The 27,877-nt window shown below is 39.9% G+C and overlaps 1 protein-coding gene across 2 annotated transcripts; it reads left to right on the top strand.

Annotated features, from left to right (window-relative positions):
- Positions 1–109: 109 nt before the first annotated feature.
- Positions 110–22,058, top strand: LOC111559295 (patched domain-containing protein 3-like). Of its 2 annotated transcripts, XR_006587694.1 has the most exons (4): positions 110–4,087; positions 5,050–5,170; positions 18,985–19,130; positions 21,697–22,058. XR_006587694.1 is itself a non-coding variant. In XM_045041249.1 (3 exons), exons 1-2 carry the CDS (start codon positions 3,088–3,090, stop codon positions 5,130–5,132), a joined length of 1,083 nt encoding a protein of 360 aa, XP_044897184.1. In that variant the 5' UTR covers positions 110–3,087; the 3' UTR covers positions 5,133–5,170; positions 18,985–20,060. The 2 variants fall into 2 exon arrangements, 1 of the variants encoding a protein (XP_044897184.1); XM_045041249.1 differs by lacking the exon at positions 21,697–22,058 and having other exon boundaries at positions 18,985–20,060.
- The last annotated feature ends 5,819 nt before the right edge of the window (positions 22,059–27,877 follow it).

The following is a 27,877-nucleotide window of genomic DNA, read 5'->3' as shown; positions in this document are numbered from 1 at the left end:
AAAAGGAATTTAGGGGCACCTGAGTGGCTCAGTCCGGTGAGCATCTAACTCTTGATTTCCGCTCAGGTCATGATCCCAGGGTCGTGGGATTGAGCCCCACATCAGGCTCCACACTGAGCAAAGAGACTGCTTAAGATTCTCTCTCTCTCTCCCTCTGCCCCCTCCCCTGCGCTTTCTCTCTAAAATAAAATGAAAAATTTTTTTAGAAACTTAATGAAAGCCAATGATAAAGTACCTCAAAGAGTTTTACCATCAGCATTATGAACCCCAAGTCCATAAAAACCTGAGTTCTCTTGCTTGGACCAAGTAAGTCACATAGCCAAACCCGGAGTCATTGTGGGAGGGAACCAGGACAAATCAAAAATTCTGGGAGCCATGATTTATTGGAGACCATCAATATAAGAGCCTACCACCCTACCATAATATGTACATGCATCTTAACAATATGTTTGTTCTGCAACACTACATTCATGGTCAGTTCTTTCTGCTGCCTTTTCTTCAGTTTCTTTCTTAATTACTCGTGTTTCAGTTTTAGAGCTTCTTCTCAATGACCAATCAATCTATTAAATCTTTACATTTCAGTTTAGAAAAGGAAAACTGAGGGACTCCGTAATGCTCTGTGACAGATTATTATACAAGTTAGGAGAAACAGCTATACTGTGTTAATTGTAACAACGAAGAAAGGAAATGGCAAAAAGCTTAAGATAGGGCAGGCGAAAAGATGCAAAAAGATACCTCATGTCTCAGTGAGAACACAGGCATCTGAGCAGACCCTATGGGATCTACAGAATACATTTCAGCCATGATGTCTGCCATATTTGAATTAGATAATTTCTAGAGCTATGGAAAGATAAACAGGACCACCTAAGTTATGACTAACATTTGAGTGTCCTCTGAGTTCCTCTGAGTAGGCAGTGATGAATGAGACAGAGCTTCTCTGAGGAGCTAATGGTCAAGTGTAGGAAACAGATTATCATAGAACTAAAATACATAGTTAAAACAAAAACATCTTATAAATATTAATGGGAAATTTTTTTTAATGAAAAAATAAAATTCCCTTTATTTATATCAAACTCAGTTTGGCTAATGTGAGAGAATAGGTATTAGAAAAGGAGAAGGGGTGGGAAGCAAAAGAGAAGGGAGGAGAAGAGGAAAAAAATGGAGCACAGGGGCTGCTGGAGAAGGACTGGGGAACAGAAGGAAATGGAATCTACATGGTGATAGAACATAAAAGGAATGCTTTGTCTGCTTCATTTTATCTAGACTGAAGGTGGAGAAGAAGTAGACTAGATACAATTTTAAGTTCTAAACTATATTCTTGAACTCCCAATACCCATCCTCTCCTCATACAAAAGGCATTTTCTGAAGGGTGGAGAATCCTATCCTGACACAGTAGACACCATTCTCAAATTGAAGACCAGAGGGTCTTCCTGAATTGAAAGGAAGAGCCTTTAGAGACTTCCTTAATTAGAAGCCATGTCACTTCTAGGCCATGTGACAGCTTCACCTGGAGAAGTGTAGAGTTCTGAAACCAATCTTTCAGAGCCTTTCAGGCTTTGATCACTCAAAAATAGGCGATGAGCTCATTTTGGAAATGCTCTATTCCTTTTATGAAATGATGCAGAAAAACTGGTGGAAAATAACTAACAGTGGTATTTTTGATTGACATTCTAGACCCGCAAAACATTAGTAATCTAGATAACGAGATTAATAAAATAATCTGGAATTAATAATCTATAATTAAGAAACTAGATAAAATCAAATCCCAGGGTACATATTTTACTATAGAATTTATTCGCACTTCACAATGCCTGATTTAGGAGCAATTGTAGAAATTTACTTGTGTTTTGAGATGAAAGACACACATTGATGTTGTGCTAGAGAAATACTTTATAAAGATGGGCAGGAAGAGGCCCTGTGTTTGGATGTGTACGTTATAGAGTACTTGTGAACACCTTCACCCTACCATTTCCTCTTAAATGTTTAGGAGAACAGCTGAGCCATTCTCTCCATAATGTAGACATGGTTCAACAAATGGAATTCTCAGGTCAGTTCCTCTATCTACAGACTTTAAATGTGATACAGAAGCCACTAGCTTTATAGCACACCAGCGATGAACTCAAGATGTAGCTATAATTAGGACTTGGAAACACAGACGAAAGACAGAAGGAATCTTCAGTTTCCTTTACCATAACTTTGAAAATAGAAAACGGGTGCCATCTTGTGGTTATTTTAATAAGGTCGCTCTTAAACAATGACTTTCTGGAGAGGCAACTTGACAAAATCTCCTATTTCTTTCTCCTTGAAAATACTGTTAAAATTACCTTTCTTAAACTCTTGGACTTGGTACTCTTACAATCTGGAGATTTCATTAAAATGCTAGACCTACCCACATAAAAACACAATCACAATAATATTAGGTGACTACCAACCATGAAAACATGTCAAGCCATTTTCGTAATTCTTAAGAACCGCTCAAGACCTGCCTCTCGGTTGCGAGCATGTTGAAAGGTAGGTAAAGGTTTTTGTAAAAATGGTGACATGAACACAGGGGTCCCTCCATCCTGGGAACTGCGGGTGGAATAGATCCAAGATAAATACCCACTTTTCAGCCCACTTATTTCCTTCTAACTTTTTACAAGAAGAAGATATGTTACGTTTGTAGTTAACAAAAAGAGTCACTAAACCAGGGGTATAAGGTTCACCTTACCCGAGAACTGTGTTACTGGATGATCCCTGGAAAGGTGACACCGTGTGTGTGTGTGTGTGTGTGTGTGTGTGTGTGTGTGTGTGTGTGTAAGCCTTGTAGAAGAGGCACGCATCTTACCATAAAGTAGTGTTTGTGTACTAACTTTCTGGGAGCATCAGGCACGCCACAGACAAATTTGGGGCTGGATGGGCTATGAGTCAAAACACGTGCTCCCCAACGGGAGCCTCCAGGATCCGGGCACAAGCGGCCGGAACTCAAATAGACTTCCACAGAATTTCTCCAGGAAACCGTCGTGTGGGGTGGAGACGGGCGCTTGGTCCAGTGGCTGCTTTCTAATCTGCTGTCACGTTTGAGACCCTGGCCTTTCCTTCCCGGAAATGAGCCTTCCTCCCTGCAAGGTGGCGCCAGAGGCCTGGCCGGAGGCGGAGGCGCAGGCGGAGCAGGAGCCCCCAGCGGAGGAGCTGGAGCCCAGGTCAGAGCTGAGGCGGCAACCCGAGGCAGGGCTGGGCTCAGAGCCACTCCCAGCCTCTAAGCACCAGTCAGAGCAGTTCTTCGGTGGAAGACAGGAACCCGAGATGACCTGGGCTTCGGGGCAGTTTCCAGAGCCCGCTGGGGTGCCCCATTCACATCCGGTGTCAGTGAGGGGGGACTCCTCGCTGCCCGCCTCACCGTCGGAAAACCAGGTGTCCGAGAGACCCCGTTGCCACACCGACTGCCTGGAGGGGCCCCTCTCCTGCCTCTTCCGAAGGCTGGGATGCGAAGTGGGTGTGCACCCCTGGATCTTCCTGCTGGCGCCCATGGTGCTGACAGCTGCTCTGGGCACCGGTTTGATTTACCTGCCCAAGGACGTAGAAGAAAACCTCGAGGAGCAGTACACCCCAATAGGGAGCCCAGCCAAGGCCGAGCGGCACTTTGTGCAGGAACGCTTCACCGCCAACGACTCTCACCGCTTCTCCATCTCCAGGAAGAGCACCGAGGTCAATTTCACTTGTATTCTAGCGGTCTCCAACACCACCTCCCTGCTAGAACCAGCAATCTTATCAGAAGTTAGTAAAGTGGATGACGTGATCCAGGATCTGTATGCGATGGGGGAAAACGGAACCCAGATCCACTACAATCAGGTGTGTGCCAAGCACCAGGGTCTCTGCGTGCCTTCCAACCCACTCCTGTATGCCTGGCAGATGAACAGGGACCTCGACCTGAGAAATGTCACTTTCCCAATCTACAACCACACCTGTCAGCCCATCTACCTGGCTGGCACCATTGGAGGAACCTTCTTAGGCGAGAGGATGGGAATGAACCAGTTACTCCTGGAAGCCAAAGCCGTGAGGCTGCTCTACTACCTGAAAACTGAGGATGGAGAGGACAACGAACATGGTAAGAAATGGTTGACCCGTTTCCTGAACCAATTTAGCAACATTGAAAAGAGTCTGGCCTCGAAGAGGATCCAGGTATCTGGTGGCTGAGTTTTATAGGGAGACCAGGAGAAGGTGGGAGGGGTAAGAACACGTTTTCCAAGTAGTAGCACTCCTGGATTATTTATTGGAGTCCTTGACTTGCAGCTGGGAGTGCTCTACTCTGTTTGGCACTTAATCCAACTTCCTTAATCTCACACACCAAAGGATGCCACACAGCATAAATCCTTAATAATATTCTGGTGGAAAACACAAATCCCACATCCTTAAGGTAGGTCTGCTCAGTGCAGACATTGATCATCAGGTTTTCCAGTCAAATTACTTTAAAATCCTTACTCTTAAAGTCTTTGCTATTTGGGGGAACCCTCTGAAATGTGTTTGGGGTTCATTGGAATAAAAGCAACAAACTTTTAAGAAGTTCCATGGTATTATTGAAAAGAGAATTAGCTCACCGTTTACCAAGTAAGTTATATAGCCTAGTGCCAGGCACATGCTAGCTATTCTGTAACTAATAGTTGTGAATAAGCCTGGTCAAAGTGAGACAACTATTGGAAAAATAGCAGATCCTTCTGAAATGTCGATGAAATTAAAATAGTAAAAGACAACGACCTACTAAAATTCTAGAAAAAGCCACAATTTCTGTAATTATGAATGGTTTCACAATCTTCGGTAGATCTCAGATTTTGTGTATTCAGGTTTAAACCTTGGTTTTCTGAAAGAAACTTTGGAAAGCGTGCCACATATTTGTGGGAAGAAGTACACCTATGTTAATCTTCTTTATTCTAAAATCACGACTCACATATTTTGATCTTTTACTAACTTTTAACGTGTTTCAATCAGTAAGCTATAGTGTTTCAATAGGGTTGGTAACTCGCAAAAATATTGGAATGAAAAGTTATTTACTTGACTAAATTTTTGTGGCAGGTGGTCTACTTTACATCAACTTCTACACAACGGAACTTGAAGCAACCTTGATGACAGTGATCCCTTTGGTTCACTTGGCATAACTTCTAATCATATTATTTGCAGTCCTATCATGCTACAGGTAAAATGGTTTCATTGTTTCTTAACTCTTTTTAACAGATATTTTTGGGTGGCAAAATACAGATAATTGATATAAAATATGCCATTCTAATCATTTTTAAGTGTATATTTCAGTGGCATTAATTACATTCACAGTTGTGCAACCATCACAACTATCTGTTTTTTTTTTCATTTTTATGTTTCTACGTTTCTTTATTTTTGATAGACAGAGAGAGACAGAGCACAAGTGGGGGAGGGGTAGAGAGAGAAGGAGACATAATTGGAAGCAGGCTCCAGGCTCTGAGCCGTCAGCACATAGCCTGCCGCGGGGCTCGAACACACAGACCGGGAGATCAGGACCTGAACCGACGTCGGACGCTTAATGAGCCACCCAGGCCCCCCACAACTGTCTGTTTCTAAATCTTTCCATCCCCCCAAACAGAAACTGTATAACCCTTAGGCAGTAACTTTCCATGGCCTCCCCCCAGTCCTGGCTAACCTTCATCTACTTTCTATCTCTATGAATTTGCTTATTCTAGAGATTTCATATAAGTGGAATCACACAATATGTGTACTTTTGTGACTGGCTTATTTCACTTGGCATAATGTTTTCAAGGTTCCTCTATATCCTAGCACGTATCAAAACTTCATTCATTTTTATGACTGGTATTTCACCGTATACATACAGCACTGTTTATACACTTAACTGTTGATGGGAACTTGGAATGTTTCCACTTTTTGGCTTTTGTGAATAATGCTGCAACGAACATTGATGTACAAATATTTTCTTGAGCTCCTGTTTTCAATTATTTTCAGTATATACCTGGGAATGGAATGGTGGGTGAAGTGATAATTCTATGTTCAGTTCTTTGAAGAACCACCAAATCCTACCAGCAATGTATAAAGGTTCCAATTTCTCCGCATCCTCACCAACACTTGTTTTTTGTTTTATTGATAATAGTCAATAGTGACAAAGTGTGGTTTGATTTACATTTCCCTAATTACTAATGATCTTAAGTATCTTTTCATGTGTTTATTGGCCATATGTACATCTTTGGAGAAATGTCTATGCAAGTCCTTTGCCCATTTTTTAATTTGGTTGTCTTTTTGTTTTTGAGTCCTATTGTTGGTGAGTACTTTGTATATTTGGTTTTAAGTTTTTTTTTTCTTATTTCGAGATAGAAGAAGTATGAATGGGGGAGGGTCAGAAAGAGAGGAGAGAGAATCCCAATCAGGCTCCAAACTGCCAGCACAGAGCCTGATGTGGGGAGTGAACCCACAAACCATGAGATCATGACCTGAGCTGAAGTCAGATACTCAACTGACTGAACCATCCAGACACCTCAGTGTTTAGAATGTTTTAAATATTAAACCTTTATCAGATATATGATTTATAAATATTTTCTCCCACTCTGTGTATTGTCTCTTCACTTTCTTGATAATGTCTTTAATGCACAAGAGTTTTTAATTTTGATGAAATCCACTTTATCTTATTTTGTTCTTTTGCTACTTATATCTAAGAATCCATTGACAAGTTCAATGTCATGCACATTTGCCCTTTGTTTCCTTCTAAGAGTTTTATGGTTTTAGCCCTCATATTTAGGTTGTTGATCAATTTTTAGTTCACTTTTGTATATGTAGTGTGAGTAGGGGTTTAACTTCATTCTTGTGCATGGAAATCCATGTGGAAATCCATGTTTCCATGTTGATTGCTGGAAATCCAGTTTTCCAAGTCCCATGTGATGAACAGACTATTCTTTCCCAGTTGATTGGACTTGGCATCCTTGTAAACAATCAATTGGTTGTAGATGTATGGGTTTATTTCTGGACTCTAAATTATATGCCATGAGCCTACATGTCTGTTGATGTGCCAGTACCACACTGCTTTGATTCCTGTAGCTTTGTTATGAGTTTTGAAATCTGGAAATCTCAGCCCTCCAATTTTTATCATCTTTTTCATGATTATTTTGGATATCTAGGACTCCTTGCAATTCCATATGAATTTGAGGGTTGACTTTTCCATTTCTGGGGTGGGGGGGAAGGTCATTGAAATTTTGATAAAGATTGTGTTGAATCTGTAGGTTGTTTTAAGTGAGATTAACATTTTAACAATACTGTCTTCCTCCCCGTGAACTAAGGTTGCATTTCCATTAACTTAGGTCTTCTTTAGTTTCTTTCACTAGAGTTTTGTAGCTTTCTGTCTTTCAGCTCCTTGGTTAAATTTATTTCTAAATATTTTATTCTTTTAGACACTAAATGGAATTGCTTTTTTCATTTCATTTTTGGATTGTTCATTGCACGTATATAGAAACACAACTGGTATTTGTGTGTTGATCTTGTATCCTGCAGCTTTGCTCAATTTGTTTATTACCTCTATTAGTTTTATTGTGGTTTCTTGGGAATTTTCATATACAGAATCATGTAATCTGTGAAAAGGGATCGTTATACTTCTTCATTTCCAATTTGGATTCCTTTTATTTCCATTTCTTATTTAATTCCTCTGGATAGCACTTCCACTTCAATGTCAAGTGTCATTGGTGAAAGTGGGTATCTTTATCTTGTTCCTGATTTTGAAGGGAAATCTTTCAGCTTTCAGTTTGGATTATATTGTTAGGTATTCAGTTCTTATAAAGGTCCCTATCATTTTGAGGAAGTTCCTTTCTATTCCTTGTTTTTGAGGGTTTTCTTTTAAATCATAATTGGGTGTTGGATTTTGTCAAATCCCTTTTTTGCATCTATTGAGATGATCGTGTAGATTTTATCCTTTGTTCTATTAGCGTGATATGTTACTTGATTGATTTTTCCCGTGTTGAACCACTCTTGCATTCCTGGGATAAATCCTAGTCGGTAATGATGTACAATCTTTTTAACGTGCTATTGAATTGGGTTTGCAGAATGTTATTAAGGACATTTGAATCTACATTCATAAGATATTGATCTATAGTTTTCTTCTTGTAATCCCTGTCTGGGATTGGTATCAGTGTAATGTTGGTCTCATAGAATGAGTTAGAGAGTGTTTCTTCCTTTTCAACTTTTTGGAAGGACTTGAGAAGGATGGGTGTTACTTCTTCTATACATGTTTAGTAAAATTTACCAGTGAAGCCATCTGGTCTTGGACTTTTCTTTTTGGGTGGTTTTTGATTACTGATTCAGTCTTTTTACTTATTCAATGTCTGTTGAGATTTTCTATTTCATCTTGAGTCAGTTTAGGTCATTTAGGTGTTTCTAGAAATTTGTGCATTTCATATAGTTTGTTGGCATAAGTTGTTTATAGCATTCTTTATTTTTTTAATGTCTATTTATTTTTGAGAGAGAGTGCACGAGAGGGAGAGAGGTGGCGGGGGGAGGGGGCAGAGGATCCAAAGTGGGCTCTGCACTGACAGCAGTGAGCCCCATGCAGGGCTCAAAACCATCAATCGTGAGATCATGACCTGAGACAAAGTCGGAGCTCAACCATCTGAGCCACCCAGACAACCCTATAGTGCTCTTTTATAATCCTTCATATTTCTCTAACGTTAGTAGTAATGTCTTCAATTTCATATCTGATTTAGTTATTTCTGTCTTCTTTTTTCTTTGTCACTCTAGATAAGAGTTTATCAATTTGTTGATTCTTTTTAAAAAATAAATTTCTGGGGGCGCCTGGGTGGCGCAGTCAGTTAAGCGTCCGACTTCAGCCAGGTCACGATCTCGCGGTCCGTGAGTTCGAGCCCCGCGTCGGGCTCTGGGCTGATGGCTCAGAGCCTGGAGCCTGTTTCCAATTCTGTGTCTCCCTCTCTCTCTGCCCCTCGTCTGTTCATGCTCTGTCTCTCTCTCTGTCCCAAAAATAAATAAACGTTGAAAAAAAAATCACTTCTTTAAAAAAAATAAAAATCAAAATCAAATAAATTTCTGGCTTTGTTGGTTCTCTCCATTGTTTTTCTAGTCTCAATTGCATATGTGTCTATTCTAATCTTTTCATTTCCTTCCTTGTTAGCTTTGGGTTTTGTTTTGTTTTATTTTGTTTCTATTTCTGCGATATGTCTAGTACCGTAAGGTGACTGAAGACCTTTATTTTCTTTTTTAACGTAGTATAAATTTACCTATGAGCACTGGTGTTGCTATAACCTGTAAGTTATGTTTTGCTGTGTCTTTATTTTCATTTGTTGCTAAGTATTTTCTAATTTCCCTTGTGATTTATTCTTTGACCCACTGGTTATTTGATAGTGAGTTGCTAAATTTCCATACATTTTGAATTATCCAGTTTTCCCTCTATTATTGATTTGTAGCTCCATTCCATTGTTGGTTAAAAAGATACATTGGGTAATTTCAATATTTTTACATTTTCAGACTTGTTTTCTGACCTAACGTATGCTGTATTCCAGAGAATGTTTCATGTTCACTTGAGAATAATGTATATTCTTCTATCATTGGGTTGAGTGCTGTATATATCTCTGTAAGGTCTAATTTATTTAGTGTTGTCCATTTCTTCTGTTTCCTCATAGATTATTGGCCTAGATGTTTTATACATTATTGAAAGTGGCATATTGAATTCTCCGTCTATTTCTGTCTACAAGTCTGTTAATATTTGTTTCATTTTTGGGTCCCTATTGGCAGTGCATGTATGTTTGTAGATGAATCTTCTTGATGAATTGTTCTTTTCATCAATATATAATGCCCTTCTTTGTCTCTTTTAACTGTTTTTAAAATAAAATCTATTTCATCTTATAGAAGCATATTCAATCCTGCCCTCCTTTGGTTATATTTATATGGAATATCTTTCTCCATCCTTTAGCTTTCAATCTATTTATGTCTTTGGATCTATAATGAGTCTCTTGTAGACAGCATATAGTTCAATCATGTTATTTTATCCCTTCTGTCAATTTCTACCCTTTTATTCAAGAGTTTAATCCGTTTACATTTAAAATAACTGCTGACAAGGAAGGACTTCTGCTATTTTGCTATTTGTATTCTGTGTATCATACAGTTTTTCTGTCCCTTACTTCATCCATTATCGCTTTTTCTATGTTTAGTTTCTATTTTTCTAATGAGTTGTTTGATTCTCTTCTCATTTCCTTTCGCCATGATTTTGTGAGATTTTCTTTATGGTTACCATGGAGATTCATATAATTCTAAGTTTAAAAGAATCTACATTAAACTGATACCAACTTAACTTCAAAAACACACAAATCTGCTGCTTCTATACACCTCTGTCCCCCACTCTTTATGTTGTTGTTGTCACAAATTATGTCTGTATACACTCTATGCCCAATAACAGAGTTATAATTATTTTTATGTTCTAAATTCTGTAGGTAATACAATGTAGGATTATAAACCAAAAATATAATAATACTTGCTGTTCTATTTGACCAAGACCTATGTTTTCTCGTATGACTTACCATTACTTTTTATTGTTCTTTCTATTCAGCCTGAAGGATTCCTTTTACCATCTCATATAGGGCAGGTCTGATTAACAAGCCCGCTTAGCTCTTGTTTATCTGGAATGTCTTAATTTCTCCTTCATTTTTGAAGGACAGTTTTCATGAATACAAAATTTTAGTTGATGTTTTTTTTTTCTTTAAGCACTATAAATACCCCATTGTCTCCTTGCCTCCCTGGTTTCTAACAAACAATCAGCTTTTATACTTATTAAGGGTCCCTTATATTTGGTGAGTTGCTCCTCTCTCAGTGCTTCCAAGACTCTCTTTGCCTTTGGCTTTCAATGATTTGATTATCATGTTCTCAGTCTGGGTCTTTTTGAGTTCATCCTATCTGAACTTCATTAAGCTTCTTGGATTTGCAGCTTCATATCTTCTACCAAATTTGGGAAGTTTTCAGCCATTATTTCTTTAAATATTCTTCCTGCCTCCTTTTCTCTCTCTCCTGGAACTCCCATAATGTGTATGTTGATCTACTGGCTCGTAGGCCCACAGATCTCTGAGGTTCTTCTCACTTTTCTTCATCCTTTTTTCTTTATGTCTCTTAGACTCCATACATTCCAATTGTCCCATTTTCAGTTCACTGATTCTTCTGCCTATTGGGCCTGCTGTTGAATGCGCCTAGTGTTTTTGGGTTTGTGTTCTGTCATTTCAGTTATTGTATTTTTCAGTTTCAGAATTTCTGTTTCGTTCCTTTAAAAAGTTTCTACCTCTTTATATTATTATTTTGCTCATACATTGTTTTTCTTATTTCCTTGTCAGAGCTCTTCTTTAGCTCTGTAAGCATATTTAGAAAAGTGTTTATAGTCTTTGTCTAGTAAGTCCTAGCTCTGTCTTTCCTCAAGGATGATTTCTGCCTATTTATTTTGTTTCACACATAGTTTGAACCACACTCTCCTCTATCTTTATATACCTTGTGATTTGTTATTGGTGGTGGTGGTGGTTGTGTAGAAGACTGGACATTTGGCTAACTGGAAATCAGATTCCACCTTCCCCAGGGTTTTCTGTTGTTTTCCTATGTGTTTATTTAAGATTAGTGGTCCATTTTCTTTGTGATTTTCCGAAACTATTATCGAAAGACTGTAATTATTGTTTTTTGTGTTCACTGAAGTTTCTGTACCTTAGCTAGTGTTTTGACATAGATTTCCTTGGATGCCAGGAGCTCTCCCAGTGTTTGCAAAATGGTTCTGTGCCTGGAACCTCCAACACTTACCAAGGCTTACACTGTACCTAGGGATCAGCCCTAGGTGAAAGCTTAGGGTCTTCTTAGGTCTTTTCTGAGCATACATCTTGCCCTGGGTACTTTTCTAAATTCCCCAGTATAACTGAGAGCTTTTTAACCTCCTAAATTCCCAGAGAAATGCTCCTCATCTTTTTCCATAGGCAGTCTTTTGTATCTTTGAGCTATAATCTTTTGCTCTATGCACATGAGGTTTGTTCATTCAACTTGTGGTGTTTCCAGCTTTCTCCACCTGAGTTTTGAGTTAGACAAAACAGAGGAGTGCCTTGCATCAGTCCTTCAGGTAGCCCCCAAATAGGTTAGAACAGACATATAAACTATTTTAGGAATAATCTCTGCTCTGCTTCCTCCAAAGACAGGGAAATGGCTCCATCATGGTAACATGAGCTGTTACCACTTTAAGATCCCTGCTGTCTGAGGGACAGTTTGGGACTGGGGCCACTTTAACACATCTGCCACATTATGATCACTGCCACTTTAAGACGACTATCACACTGGAGAGGGAGACAGGGCATGTAAAATCACTATAAAACATCCCTACTATTTTCAAGCACTCCCCTGGTTTTCTTTCATTTAGCACTTGCTTAGTTGCTGTAAGCTTTTGACTGCTTTCCAGAGTTCACAGAATTCTGAAAATATATGCCCGTTTTTCTATATTTCTTTGTCGGGATGAGACTTGGGAAATTCCTACGCCATGTTTTGCTGATATCCAGCACTAAACTCTTATTTTTTAAACTTTCTTTTCTCCCCAACCCCCATTGGCAATAGTGTGCAATCAGATGGAATAGTAAAAACAAATAAAGAAATTATGGCCAGTTTTGTTTCATTTGGCATACGGTTTTTACTTTACATATTGTGCCAATTGTGATTAATTGTTCCATTTGGAAGCAGACATGCTGATAGAATTAAACAAGTCCTTATTTCTGTATAAATTTGAACTAGTACTTTTAACTATATAAAAAAATCAATCTCTAATTTAATTGACTTGGGTGTCCCCATTGTTTGGACGTGGGGTTTACCTTGTTAAGCACTTAAAAATTGTTATCTAGGCATTAGGGTTAGTTTGAGCTCTTGTAATCAGAAAGCTAAAATATTGAAAATACCAGCAAACACCAGTATTTAGTTGTAGAAGTAACCCCATAGAATATATTAATTGAGTGATTCTCACAGCAGAGTTCCAGAGAGGACTCTACAGCTACTTATTCTGAAGCCACCTATTGAATCAAGTCTCTGGGGTTTCAGTCTGAAAATCTATATTTCAAAAATGTCTTTAATTGATTCTCCTGTATAGGTAGGCTTGGGAACAAATGATATAATTCAACTCTCTAGATTTTCAGGTAGAGAAACATAAGGCCCCAGTAGGTAGAGGGAATTAACCACGATGGGTATCTCGTTAGAGTTAATAAACTACCTCGCAACTTTGTTATTTTGGAAAGAAAGACCACATTCCCTAGAAAACAAACAAAATCAAAAAACTAAGAAGGAAGGGTGAGAGGGAGGGAGGGAGAAAATAGGGGAGGAAGGATGGGAAGGAAAAAAGACCAAATTCAGTTTTGTTAAAGTCATTAGAGTATAAAAATAATGTTAACCTAGTGTGGAATCTCCAAGGTACCAACAATTGGCTTGACAAAACTTTCCTACTAGGTAGTTGGTTCTGAAGATACACATTTATATCAATTCTCGCTTATCTTTACTAATAATTATGGACAGTGGTACAGAAAATCTTATACTGAAGGCAATTAGAAAATGATTTTTTTAATATTTATTTAATTTGAAAGAGAGAGCATGGTTGAGTGAGCAGAGGAGAGGCAGAGAGACAGGGAGAGAAAGAATCCCAAGCAGGCTCTGCACTGTCAGAGCAGAGCCCGACACAGGGCTTGAACTCACAAACCAGGAGATCATGACCTGAGCCAAAACCAAGAGTTGGATGCTTAACCGACTGAGCCAGCCAGACACCCCTAGAAAATGATTTATATTTATTTGTCTTTGAAGACTTTATGTTTATGTAACCAGCATATGAAACATATAGGACTCATGAGGTATAAACATAATGCAACTTTATTTTTGTCTCCCTTTGTTCCCTTTAAGTTTTGTGGCTAAGAGCAAGATCTTCCTCTGCCCCATGAAAACTCAGACAGGCTATGTGACTTTTGTGGTTATTAGCAGGTAGGACAAAATCCTCCAGTCAGAGTTAAAATGTCCATGTCCAGGTCCATGTAATAAACAAAATTGGTAACTTGATTTAAAGTTCAGGGGCCCTCCAGCACCCTTTGCTAGAGCATGCTGCATGGGATAGCCCTTAATGGGGAGAAAGGAGCTTACCAGTTCTCTTCTTCTTTTTTTTTTCCCTGAATATAATTCATTGTCAAGTTAGCTGACATACGGAGGACACAGTGTGCTCTTGGTTTCAGGGTAGATTCCCGTGATTCTTCGCTGACATATAACACCCAGTGCTCATCCCAACAAGTGCCCTCCTCAATGCCCATTACCAATTTTCCCCTCACCTCACCCCCCCCAAATCAAGCCTCAGTTCTCTGTATTTAAGAGTCTCTTATGGTTTCCCTCCCTCTCTGTTTGAAATGATTTTTTACCCTTCCCTTCCCTCATGGACTTCTGTTAAGTTTCTCAGATTTGATATATGAGTGAAAACATGATATCTGTCTTTCTCTGACTGACTTATTTCACTTAGCATAATACCCTCCAGTTCTATCCACGTTGTTGCAAATGGCAAGATTTCATTCTTTCTCATTGCCAAGTAGTATTCCATTGTATATATAAACCACATCTTCTTTTTTAAATTTTTAAAATTTAATTTATTTTTTAAAATTTACATCCAAGTTAGTTAGCATATAGTGCAACAGTGATTTCAGAAGTAGATTCTTTAATGCCCTTACCCATTTAGCCCATCCCCCCTCCCACAACTCCTCCTACAACAGTAACCCTCTGTTTGTTCTCCATATTTAAGAGTCTCTTATGTTTTGTCCCTCTCCCTGTTTTTGTATTATTTTTGCTTCCCTTCCCTTATGTTAATCTGTTTTGTATATTAAAGTCCTCATATGAGTGAAGTCACATGATATTTGTCTTTCTCTGACTAATTTTGCTTAGCATAACACCCTCTAGTTCCATCCACGTAGTTGCAAATGGCAATATTTCATTCTTTCTCATTTTCAAGTAGTGTTCCATTGTATATATAAACCACATCTTTTTTTTCGTAATTTTTTCACGTTTATTTATTTATTTCTGAGACAGAGAGAGACAGAGCATGGACGGGGGAGGGTCAGAGAGAGGAGACACAGAATCTGAAACAGGCTCCAGGCTCTGAGCTGTCGGCACAGAGCCCGACGCGGGGCTCGAACTCACGGACTGCGAGATCATGACCTGAGCCGAAGTCGGCCGCTTAACCGACTGAGCCACCCAGGCGCCCCATAAACCGCATCTTCTTTATCCATTCATCAGTTGATGGACATTTGGGCTCTTTCTGTATTTTGGCTATTGTTGATAGCACTGCTATAAACATTTGGGGTTCATGTGCCCCCATGAATCAGCACTCCTGTATCCTTTGGATACATTGTTTTCCAGAGCAGCTGCACCAATTGTGCATTCCCACCCACAGTGCAAGAGGGTTTGCCTTCCCACCACAGTGCAAGAGGGTTCCCATTTCTCCACATCCTTGCCAACATCTGTTGTTTCCTGAGTTGTTAATTTTAGCCACTCTGGTGTGAGGTGGTATCTCACCGTGGTTTTGATTTGTATTTCCCTGATGTTGAGTGACGTTGAGTATCTTTTCATGTGTCTGTTGGCCATCTGGATGCCTTCTTTGGTCTAATCGTGTCTTCTGGCTATTTCTTCACTGGATTATTTCAGGTGTTGAGTTTGGTAAGTTCTTTATAGATTTTGGATAATAAGCCTTTATGTTATATGTCATTTGCAAATATCTTCCCCCATTCTGTTGGTTCGCCAGCCCTCTTCTATCCCTTCTCTTCCTGCTTCTCATCTTGCTAAGTTAGTTGGAGCATGTCCAAGGAGAAAAAGAAAGGGAGGAGGGAAATCCTTAAGGCACAGCTGCTGCCACGATGCTTCAATACATGCCTTCTCTAGGCTTTAAAATAAAACCAATTCTCCTGTGAGTGTGTTTGTAAATTCCTAGGACATCTCCCACTCCTACCTCTCTGTTATCACTGAGAATCTCTTATTGCTGGTCTGGACAACAGCCTCCCTGACAGTCCCTAAGACATTGCCCATCCTGCCTGACTCATTTACACTTACATATGAAGGTTATCCTTGCACATATGCATTTACCTCACACAGAACCCTTATTTGCACCTATTTTAGGGTTCCGTATTTATTGTCTGATTGTGAAGTCATACGAACAAACTTTTTCAAGTATATGCTCTAGCCTGAACCTCATTCTACAGCAAGTAGTGGTATATTGATCTTCTTGTCTCCTTCAAAATTGTCTCACATTTTGGACATGACAACATTTACACCAAATATTAGATCCCTTTCTGAAACAAGCTGGAAAATCTTTCCCATCTCAAACACACTGTAAACTGTTGTTTACTTATGAGAAACATCATTACCTTTGAAGGAAGATGTGGATCTCTTAGCAAACATATAGATTGTTGTCTAAGAATAATAAGTTCTAATTTAGCCCTTCCCTGTCAGGTAAATAAAACATTCAGAAGGTTGGCCATCTTGCTGCCTGCACTGGAGTCATCTGGGGAAGGTTTTAGACATAAAGATTCTGCAGCTTCCCTACCAACCTACTGAATCAGGATCTGCATAGCCAGGTTCCAGGAGATCTCAAGTTCTAAGACTTCCCTAGGTCATTCTGATAAACTGCCTGAAACAAAATCCTTCTCAGGGGTGCCTGGGTGGCTCTGTCAGCTAAGCGTCTTGACTCTAGGCTTCGGCTCAGGTCATGATCTCGTGGTTCATGGGTTTGAGCCCCACTTCGTGTTCTGCGCTGACAGTGTGGAGCCTGCTTGCCATTCTTTCTCTCTGTCTCTCTCTGTCAGCCTCTCTGTCTCAAGAGAAATGAACTTAAAAAAAAAAAAGAACTTTCTTGGAGACCGGGATATCTGCAAGTGTATTCACCAAACTCCTGCAGTGTTCCATCTTAAAACGTTTCCTTCCATTGTCTATTGCACATCAAAGTAAAGATCATTTAGACAAAGTCAACTCAGCACGTAGTCAAAATAAAGTCACTATAGGCAATAATATACTTCACTCCCTCCCTTACATCATCTGAAAATTTTATACCAAAAAATCCAGAAACTTGAAAGATGGAATATCATAAGTAACTCATTCATCTTTCTGATTTCAAAGTTCATCTTTGTTGGGGCGCCTGGGTGGCGCAATCGGTTAAGCGTCCGACTTCAGCCAGGTCACGATCTCGCGGTCCGTGAGTTCTAGCCCCACATCAGGCTCTGGGCTGATGGCTCAGAGCCTGGAGCCTGTTTCCGATTCTGTGTCTCCCTCTCTCTCTGCACCTCCCCCGTTCATGCTCTGTCTCTCTTTGTCCCAAAAATAAATAAATGTTGAAAAAAAAAAACAAGAACAAAGTTCATCTTTGTTACTTTCTTATATCAAACTGCTATAAACCAACATTGTTGTTTTAAGAAAGTATTCATTATAATCAAATTTTATTCTAACAAGGAATTTTACTTTTGCTCTGGAGTTTTGCACATGTGGTTGGCTTCGGGCCCTGAGTTTAACTCATAGCACTGGTGTGTTGAAAAAAAATAAATACATAAAACCATGGTGTAGAAATTTGTTTGCAGAATAAGAAAGTTTAGCTATTTTACTGTTGTCTTGCCTAAAGGTCATGGTCATGTTGTTGTATTGGAATCAGTGCTTCTATTTCCATAGTGGACTCTCCTAGTCTTCAATCCAAACTTAGTTTCTCTCTCCTCCTAAAAATATCTAGAGACAAGTGTCAGTCATTTGTTTTGAAGCAGTTAACAAAAAAGCAAAAAATAAAACCAGAGGTGGTTGTCAATATTTTCAAATGTAATATTGTGGTTATTGGGTAGGTAAAGTGCTGAATCCATACTTTAAAATGCTGCCTATATATTCCCATTTTTGTTGGTCCAGCAAAGAAAAGGGCACAGGCTGTGTTATTAAAAATGGACTAGAGGGGCGCCTGGGTGGCTCAGATGGTTAAGTGTCTGACTTTGGCTCAGGTCATGATCTCATTGTTTGTGGGTTCAAGCCCCACATCAGGCTCTGCACTGGTAGTGTGGAGCCTGCTTGGTAGTCTGTCTCTGTCTCTGTCTCTCTCTCTCTGTCTCTCTGCCTCTCCCCCACTTGTGCTCTCTCTCAAAAATAAATAAGCAAACTTAACATTTTTTAAACATTTATTTATTTTTGAGAGAGAGAGAGAGAATGAACAGGGGTGGGGCAGAGAGAGGGGAGACAACAAGTCCAAAGCAGGCTCCCAGCTCCAAACCATCAGCACAGAGCTGAACATGGGGCTCAAACCCACAAACCATGAGATCATGACCTGAGCCAAAGTCAGTTGTTTAACTGACTGAGCCACCCAGGCGCCCCATAAACAAACTTTTTTTTTTTAATGGACTACATTTCTAATTATTTTGTAATTAGTAGCAACTTTCCTAGAGCCCTCTTCACCAGTAGACAAGAATCCTGAAAACGTTTTAGGAGGAGACTTTCATACATTTTGTTAATCACAATACATATTGAACTGGTTTTGAAATACAAGAGCTGTTTAGAATTGCATCTATGGCTACTTGGAGTTAAGGGTGGGTGAAAAGAGCACTGAATATGGATACTTTCTCTGCTAGAGCTTGCCCTCCCTTTGCTGTTGTATTCCATTGACACCCTTTGAAGATCAGGGTGTAATTAACCATCTGAAGTATTTGGCATATCTTTATGGCTCTGAACTGGTGGTGAGTGAATTTGTGCTTGCCCAGCTGTGGAAGAATTGCTCAGGAAGTTTGGTAAAAGTACTGATTCACAGCTTTTCTGTTCCCTCCGCCCTTTTTCCCACTTGGTCTGGGACAGTGCCTGGGAATTAAAGGTCTTCAGCAGACAGGTATGGGAATGATTGCCCAAGAGCTTTCTGAAGAGATGTCCAAGTAGAGAATGTTATAAACTGATGGAATTTCAGTGTGGAAGCCACCACCACAAATTCCATGATTTTTCCCTCCAAATGTACAGGTGTGACTGTGTACGAAACAAAATGTGGGCTGCAACCTTGGGAGTGATTTCTGCTGCCTTGGCAGTGGTGAGCGGCTTTGGCCTGATGTTGTACATTGGGGTGCCGTTTGTGATTATAGTTGCAAATTCACCATTTCTTATTCTAGGTGGGTAAAACCAAATGTGAAGCTACACATTGTGTATGTGGGGGTATGGGGTAGATAAGGGAAGGAATTTATGTTAGATTAAGCAAAATAATTATATTCAGGTGGCTCCACAGATCCAAAATGAGGTGACAGGAGAGAAGAAAATCAAATTGAAGTGTGTGTGTTTAGAGGCAGAAAAATCTAGTACCCCAGATGGAAAACCACAGACAAGAGACATGAACAGGCAGTTCACACATACACACAAACACACACACACACACATCCCTCACTGGAAGTAGAGGGAAAAACTAATTTGACTTCTCAATTAATGAATGGATGCAAATTAAACCAAAAGTGAGATACCTTGTCTTCTTATTAAATTAATAAATATTAGCAAGATTGAAGATATGAGGAAGATTGTATATAAATGAATATTCATTCTGCTGGGAGAAAATTATAAATTGTTACACACTTTTTTAAATCCAATTTGCAGCAAATCAAAAGAGTTAAACAGCAAACAGCAAATATCTTTGGCTTAACAATTCCATTTTTAGAAATTTGTCTTAACGGTTATACAAGTACTCAAAGAGCAGAACGAGTATGTTCACTTCAGCATTATTTAGAACGGAAAAGTTTTGAAAACTTAATTCCATGTCAACATGGGATTGGTCAACTCAAACACAGCACAGTAATACTTTTGAATCATATCCAGTCTTCAAAAGGAGGTAGATATATAATGTTAAATGAAAAATGCTGGTATTGAAACCAGGTGTTTGAAATAGATACAGTTATATGTGCATATTTGTATAGAGCAAATTCTGGATGGATATACATAAAAATGCAGGGTGGAATTACTGTTGTTTACACTTTTTCTCTGCATTTTCTTGTACTTCCAGAATTTATTTGACAATAAGCATGAAAAACAAAGGTGTTTATATTATATTTTATTTTTTTAATTTAAAGAGACACCAGTTATTTATTTTTTGTTAAATATAAATTATTGTCAAATTAGTTTCCATACAACACCCCGTGCTCATTCCAACAGGTGCTCTCCTCAATGCCCATCACCCGCTTTCCCCTCTCCCCACCCCCCCCATCAACCTTCAGTTTGTTCTCAGTATTTAAGAGTCTCTTATGGTTTGTTTCCCTCCCTCTCTGTAACTTTTTACCCCTCCCTCCTCCCCCGTGGTCTTCTGTGAAGTTACTCAGGATCCACATATGAGTGAAAACATATGGTATCTGTCCTTCTCTGCCTGACTTACTTCACTTCGCATAATACCCTCCAGTTCCATCCACCTTGCTGCAAATGGCCAGATTTCATCTGTTCTCATTGCCAAGTAGTATTCCACTGTATATATAAACCACATCTTCTTTATCCATTCTACATTTTAGAAAGTAAGGAACTTGGAAGGAATAGTATTTGGTTTCCACAGGGAGACAGTGGAAAAGCTGTTTGCTGGATGTCAACTTATTTACTCTAACTCTTCAGGACACACCTACCTAGTACACACCCACGCTTAGCCACTCAGTATTCCCCACAGCCATAAACAACTATAGTTAAAGTGTACATAATTGATTTAATATAAACCAACACTGAATAGTCCATGTGTACATAGGAGTGTGTGTGTGTGTGTGTGTGTGTGTGTGTGTGTGTGTGATTTAAGCAACTCAAGAAGTGTTCCAGGACAATTTCTGAATAAGTTTCTGTAAATCACAAAACTAGTTTTTCAATACCTAATACATATCAAGAGTTCATTCTTGGTCCCCTAGTACTTCTGATTCTTCCCTTTTGTGCTGCTGAGCCCAAGTGAAATCCTCAAAGCTCGTAAGCCATGGGATGTCAGGATGCAGTTTATGACAGAATGTTTAGACTTGTGTCAATACAGATTCTTCTGTCTTCTTGATCATACCTGTAAAACATCAGAGGCAAAGTTGCAATTCCCAGTACCCTCCCATGTAATCCATGCACAAGATCCCCCCAAATTGAAATAGATCAGCATTTTATTGCAGTTTATTTCCTTATTTATTTTATTGAGTTTGCATCAATATACATGGGAACAAAGGTATACATGAGTGAAAGTAGTGTCAGCTCTAGTAGAAATCTTGAGAGAGTTGCCAACATTGCTGGTTAGATGCTAACTGTAGAATAGATAAGTCCAGTTTATATTTTAAGCAACCGAATGTTGGCTTCGTGTGTTTGTGCATTCATTAAGATGGTTTATGAGAGAAAATGGTCTTTCAAGTCATCCAGTAGAATCAAAGATACAGTGCTAATCCTGCCTCGACTAACACCTACAACATGTTTCCTGACTCATCATTACAACACCCTCAATGAAGAGTAGGAGTAGAGTATCCTGTGCTATGTACAAATAATAAGAGTATGAATAAAGCACAGAGTTATTACAGAGGAAGGGGTGGATTCTGTTGTGGATTCAGAAGCAACCAGAGAAAGTAGTAGTATCAAAGCACAGATCAGGCAAGATAAATAAGATCTAAGAGATGGAAAAAGAAGATGGTTCGAGTTTATGTGTTTAATTTTTCATAGATATTAATATGTATGCAAATTGTTTCTTTGTTTCTTTAACAGGTGTTGGGGTTGATGACATGTTTATAATGATTTCTGCCTGGCAGAAGACCAGCCTCATGGATAACATCAAACAGCAGCTGTCCAGTGTCTATTCCAAAGTGGCAGTGTCCATTACAATCACCACTATCACCAACGTCCTGGCCTTCCAAATAGGGATTATGACCTCTTTCGGGTCCGTACAATACTTTTGCACTTATACAGGAACAACCCTGCTCTTTTGTTATTTTTATAACATCACCTGTTTTGGAGCATTTATGGCCCTGGGTGGTAAAAGAGAAGTAGTCTGTCTACGCTGGTTGAAAAAGACAGAAACTCCTGACCAAAAGTGTTCTTCATTTAAAAAGTCCTGCTTTTTTTTTTTTTTTTTGCTTTTTTTTTTTTTTTTTTTTTTTTTTTTTGCAAGATGGTGGCTTAGGAGGACGCTGGGCTCACCGCACGTCCTGCTGATCACTTAGATTCCACCTACACCTGCCTAAATAACCCAGAAAACCGCCAGAGGATTAGCAGAACTGAGTCACCGGAGCCAAACGCAGACGAGAGGCCCACGGAAGAGGGTAGGAAGGGCGTCGAGGCAGTGCGCGCTCCACGGACTGGCGGGAGGGAGCCGGGGCGGAGGGGCGGCTCCCTGGCCAAGCAGAGCCCCCGAATCTGGCTTGCAAAAGCGGAGGGGCCTGACGGACTGTGTTCCCACAAGCGCGACTTAGCGTCTGGGAGGTCATAAGTTAACAGCTCTGCTCGGAAAGCGGGAAGGCTGGAGGACAAAGGGAGGGAGAGCTGCTGAGCCCCCTGACGACAGAGCTCAGTTTGGTGGGGAACAAAGGCGCTCACCAGTGCCATCTCCCCCACCCATCCCCCAGCCAAAATCCCAAAGAGAACCAGCTCCTGCCAGGGAACTTGCTCGCTCCGCGCAAACACCCAACTCTGTGCTTCTGCGGAGCCCAACCTCCGGCAGCGGATCTGACTCCCTCCCGCTGCCACAGGGCCCCTCCTGAAGTGGATCACCTAAGGAGAAGTGAGCTAAGCCTGCCCCTCCTGCCCCCGTGCACCTTGCCTACCCACCCCAGCTAATACGCCAGATCCCCAGCATCACAAGCCTGGCAGTGAGCAAGTAGCCCAGACGGGCCACACCACCCCACAGTAAATCCCACCCCTAGGAGAGGGGAAGAGAAGGCACACACCAGTCTGACTGTGGCCCCAGCGGTGGGCTGGGGGCAGACATCAGGTCTGACTGCGGCCCCACCCACCAACCCCAGTTATACATCACAGCACAGGGGAAGTGCCCTGCAGGTCCTCACCACGCCAGGGACTATCCAAAATGACCAAGCGGAAGAATTCCCCTCAGAAGAATCTCCAGGAAATAACAACAGCTAATGAGCTGATCAAAAAGGATTTAAATAATATAACAGAAAGTGAATTTAGAATAATAGTCATCAAATTAATCGCTGGGCTTGAAAACAGTATACAGGACAGCAGAGAATCTCTTGCTACAGAGATCAAGGGACTAAGGAACAGTCACGAGGAGCTGAAAAACGCTTCAAACGAAATGCATAACAAAATGGAAACCACCATGGCTCGGCTTGAAGAGGCAGAGGAAAGAATAGGTGAACTAGAAGATAAAGTTATGGAAAAAGAGGAAGCTGAGAAAAAGAGAGATAAAAAAATCCAGGAGTATGAGGGGAAAATTAGAGAACTAAGTGGTACACTAAAAAGAAATAATATATGCATAATTGGTATCCCAGAGGAGGAAGAGAGAGGGAAAGGTGCTGAAGGGGTACTTGAAGAAATAATAGCTGACAACTTCCCTGAACTGGGGAAGGAAAAAGGCATTGAAATCCAAGAGGCACAGAGAACTCCCTTTAGACGTAACTTGAATTGATCTTCTGCATGTCATATCATAGTGAAACTGGCAAAATACAAGGATAAAGAGAAAATTCTGAAAGCAGCAAGGGGTAAACGTGCCCTCACATATAAAGGGAGACCTATAAGACTCTTGACTGATCTCTCTTTTGAAACTTGGCAGGCCAGAAAGAATTGGCACGAGATCTTCAGTGTGCTAAACAGAAAAAATATGCAGCCGAGAATCCTTTATCCAGCAAGTCTGTCATTTAGAATAGAAGGAGAGGTAAAGGTCTTCCCAAACAAACAAAAACTGAAGGAATTTGTCACCACTAAACCAGCCCTACAAGAGATCCTAAGGGGGACCCTGTGAGACAAAGTACTAGAGACATCACTACAAGCATAAAACATACAGACATCACAATGACTCTAAACCCGTATCTTTCTATAATAACACTGAATGTAAATGGATTAAATGCGCCAACCAAAAGACATAGGGTATCAGAATGGATAAAAAAACAAGACCCATCTATTTGCTGTCTACAAGAGACTCATTTTAGACCTGAGGACACCTTTAGCTTGAGAGTGAGGGGATGGAGAACTATTTATCATGCTACTGGAAGCCAAAAGAAAGCTGGAGTAGCCATACTTATATCAGAAAAACTAGACTTTAAATTAAAGGCTGTAACAAGAGATGAAGAAGGACATTATATAATAATTACAGGGTCTATCCATCAGGAAGAGCTAACAATTATAAATGTCTATGCGCCGAATACTGGAGCCCCCAAATATATAAGACAATTGCTCATAAACATAAGCAACCTTATTGATAAGAATGTGGTAATTGCAGGGGACTTTAACACCCCACTTACAGAAATGGATAGATCATCTAGACACACGGTCAATAAAGAAACAAGGGCCCTGAATGAGACATTGGATCAGATGGACTTGACAGATATATTTAGAACTCTACATCCCAAAGCAACAGAATATACTTTCTTCTCGAGTGCACATGGAACATTCTCCAAGATAGATCATATACTGGGTCACAAAACAGCCCTTCATAAGTTTACAAGAATTGAAATTATACCATGCATACTTTCAGACCACAATGCTATGAAGCTTGAAATCAACCACAGGAAAAAGTCTGGAAAACGTCCAAAAGCATGGAGGTTAAAGAACACCCTACTAAAGAATGAGTGGAGCAACCAGGCAATTAGAGAAGAAATTAAAAAATATATGGAAACAAACGAAAATGAAAATACAACAATCCAAACGCTTTGGGACGCAGCGAAGGCAGTCCTGCGAGGAGAATACATTGCAATCCAGGCCTATCTCAAGAAACAAGAAAAATCCCAAATACAAAATCTAACAGCACACCTAAAGGAACTAGAAGCAGAACAGCAAAGGCAGCCTAAACCCAGCAGAAGGAGAGAAATAATAAAGATCAGAGCAGAAATAAACTATAGAATCTAAAAAAAACTGTAGAGCAGATCAACAAAACCAAGAGTTGGTTTTTTGAAAAAATAAACAAAATTGACAAACCTCTAGCCAGGCTTCTCAAAAAGAAATGGGAGATGACCCAAATAGATAAAATCATGAATGAAAATGGAATTATTACAACCAATCCCTCAGAGATACAAACAATTATCAGGGAATACTATGAAAAATTATATGCCAACAAATTGGACAACCTGGAAGAAATGGACAAATTCCTGAACACCCACACTCTTCCAAAACTCAATCAGGAGGAAATAGAAAGCTTGAACAGACCCATCACCAGCGAAGAAATGGAATCGGTTATCAAAAATCTCCCAACAAATAAGAGTCCAGGACCAGATGGCTTCCCAGGGGAGTTCTACCAGACGTTTAAAGCAGAGATAATACCTATCCTTCTCAAGTTATTCCAAGAAATAGAAAGGGAAGGAAAACTTCCAGACTCATTCTATGAAGCCAGTATTACTTTGATTCCTAAACCAGACAGAGACCCAGTAAAAAAAGAGAACTACAGGCCAATATCCCTGATGAATATGGAGGCAAAAATTCTCAATAAGATACTAGCAAATCGAATTCAACGGCATATAAAAAGAATTATTCACCATGATCAAGTGGGATTCATTCCTGGGATGCAGGGCTGGTTCAACATTCGCAAATCAATCAACGTGATACATCACATTAACAAAAAAAAGAGAAGAACCATATGATCCTGTCAATGGATGCAGAAAAGGCCTTTGACAAAATCCAGCACCCTTTCTTAATAAAAACCCTTGAGAAAGTCGGGATAGAAGGAACATACTTAAGGATCATAAAAGCCATTTATGAAAAGCCCACAGCTAACATCATCCTCAACGGGGAAAAACTGAGAGCTTTTTCCCTGAGATCAGGAACACGACAAGGATGCCCACTCTCACCGCTGCTGTTTAACATAGTGCTGGAAGTTCTAGTGTCAGCAATCAGACAACAAAAGGAAATCAAAGGCATCAAAATTGGCAAAGATGAACTCAAGCTTTCGCTTTTTGCAGATGACATGATATTATACATGGAAAATCCGATAGACTCCACCAAAAGTCTGCTAGAACTGATACAGGAATTCAGCAAAGTTGCAGGATACAAAATCAATGTACAGAAATCAGTTGCATTCTTATACACTAACAATGAAGCAACAGAAAGACAAATAAAGAAACTGATCCCATTCACAATTGCACCAAGAAGCATAAAATACCTAGGGATAAATCTAACCAAAGATGTAAAGGATCTGTATGCTGAAAACTATAGAAAGCTTACGAAGGAAATTGAAGAAGATTTAAAGAAATGGAAAGACATTCCCTGCTCATGGATTGGAAAAATAAATATTGTCAAAATGTCAATACTACCCAAAGCTATGTACACATTCAATGCAATCCCAATCAAAGTTGCACCAGCATTCTTCTCAAAACTAGAACAAGCAATCCTAAAATTCATATGGAACCACAAAAGGCCCCGAATAGCCAAAGGAATTTTGAAGAAGAAGACCAAAGCAGGAGGCATCACAATCCCAGACTTTAGCCTCTACTACAAAGCTGTCATCATCAAGACAGCATGGTATTGGTACAAAAACAGACACATAGACCAATGGAATAGAATAGAAACCCCAGAACTAGACCCACAAACGTATGGCCAACTCATCTTTGACAAAGCAGGAAGGAACATCCAATGGAAAAAAGACAGCCTCTTTAACAAATGGTGCTGGGAGAACTGGACAGCAACATGCAGAAGGTTGAAACTAGACCACTTTCTCACACCATTCATAAAAGTAAACTCAAAATGGATAAAGGACCTGAATGTGAGACAGAAAACCATCAAAACCCTAGAGGAGAAAGCAGGAAAAGACCTCTCTGACCTCAGCCGTAGCAATCTCTTACTCGACACATCCCCAAAGGCAAGGGAATTAAAAGCAAAAATGAATTACTGGGACCTTATGAAGATAAAAAGCTTCTGCACAGCAAAGGAAACAACCAACAAAACTAAAAGGCAACCAACGGAATGGGAAAAGATATTCGCAAATGACATATCAGACAGAGGGCTAGTATCCAAAATCTATAAAGAGCTCACCAAACTCCACACCCGAAACACAAATAACCCAGTGAAGAAATGGGCAGAAAACATGAATAGACACTTCTCTAAAGAAGACATCCGGATGGCCAACAGGCACATGAAAAGATGTTCAGCGTCGCTCCTTATCAGGGAAATACAAATCAAAACCCCAGTCAGATATCATCTCACGCCAGTCAGAGTGGCCAAAATGAACAAATCAGGAGACTCTAGATGCTGGATAGGATGTGGAGAAACGGGAACCCTCTTGCACTGTTGGTGGGAATGCAAATTGGTGCAGCCGCTCTGGAAAGCAGTGTGGAGGTTCCTCAGAAAATTAAAAATAGACCTACCCTATGACCCAGCAATAGCACTGCTAGGAATTTATCCAAGGGATACAGGAGTACTGATGCATAGGGCCACTTGTACCCCAATGTTCATAGCAGCACTCTCAACAATAGCCAAATTATGGAAAGAGCCTAAATGTCCATCAACTGATGAATGGATAAAGAAATTGTGGTTTATATACACAATGGAGTACTACGTGGCAATGAGAAAAAATGAAATATGGCCTTTTGTAGCAACGTGGATGGAACTGGAGAGTGTGATGCTAAGTGAAATAAGCCATACAGAGAAAGACAGATACCATATGGTTTCACTCTTATGTGGATCCTGAGAAACTTAACAGGAACCCACGGGGGAGGGGAAGGAAAAAAAAAAAAAGAGGTTAGAGTGGGAGAGAGCCAAAGCATAAGAGACTGTTAAAAACTGAGAA

The sequence above is a fragment of the Felis catus genome, chromosome D3, assembly GCF_018350175.1.
Source record: "Felis catus isolate Fca126 chromosome D3, F.catus_Fca126_mat1.0, whole genome shotgun sequence".
Lineage (NCBI taxonomy): Eukaryota > Metazoa > Chordata > Mammalia > Carnivora > Felidae > Felis > Felis catus.
Note: the sequence above shows the minus strand (reverse complement) of the source record. Positions and strands in the feature narration are given on the sequence as shown.

Bases quoted from the DNA above. Each gene is read 5' to 3' on its own strand.
- LOC111559295 (XM_045041249.1), top strand. From the start codon at position 3,088: ATGAGCCTTCCTCCCTGCAAGGTGGCGCCAGAGGCCTGGCCGGAGGCG. The intron at 4,088-5,049 runs GTAAGAAATGGT...TTTTTGTGGCAG, and splicing joins TGGAGAGGACAACGAACATG to GTGGTCTACTTTACATCAAC.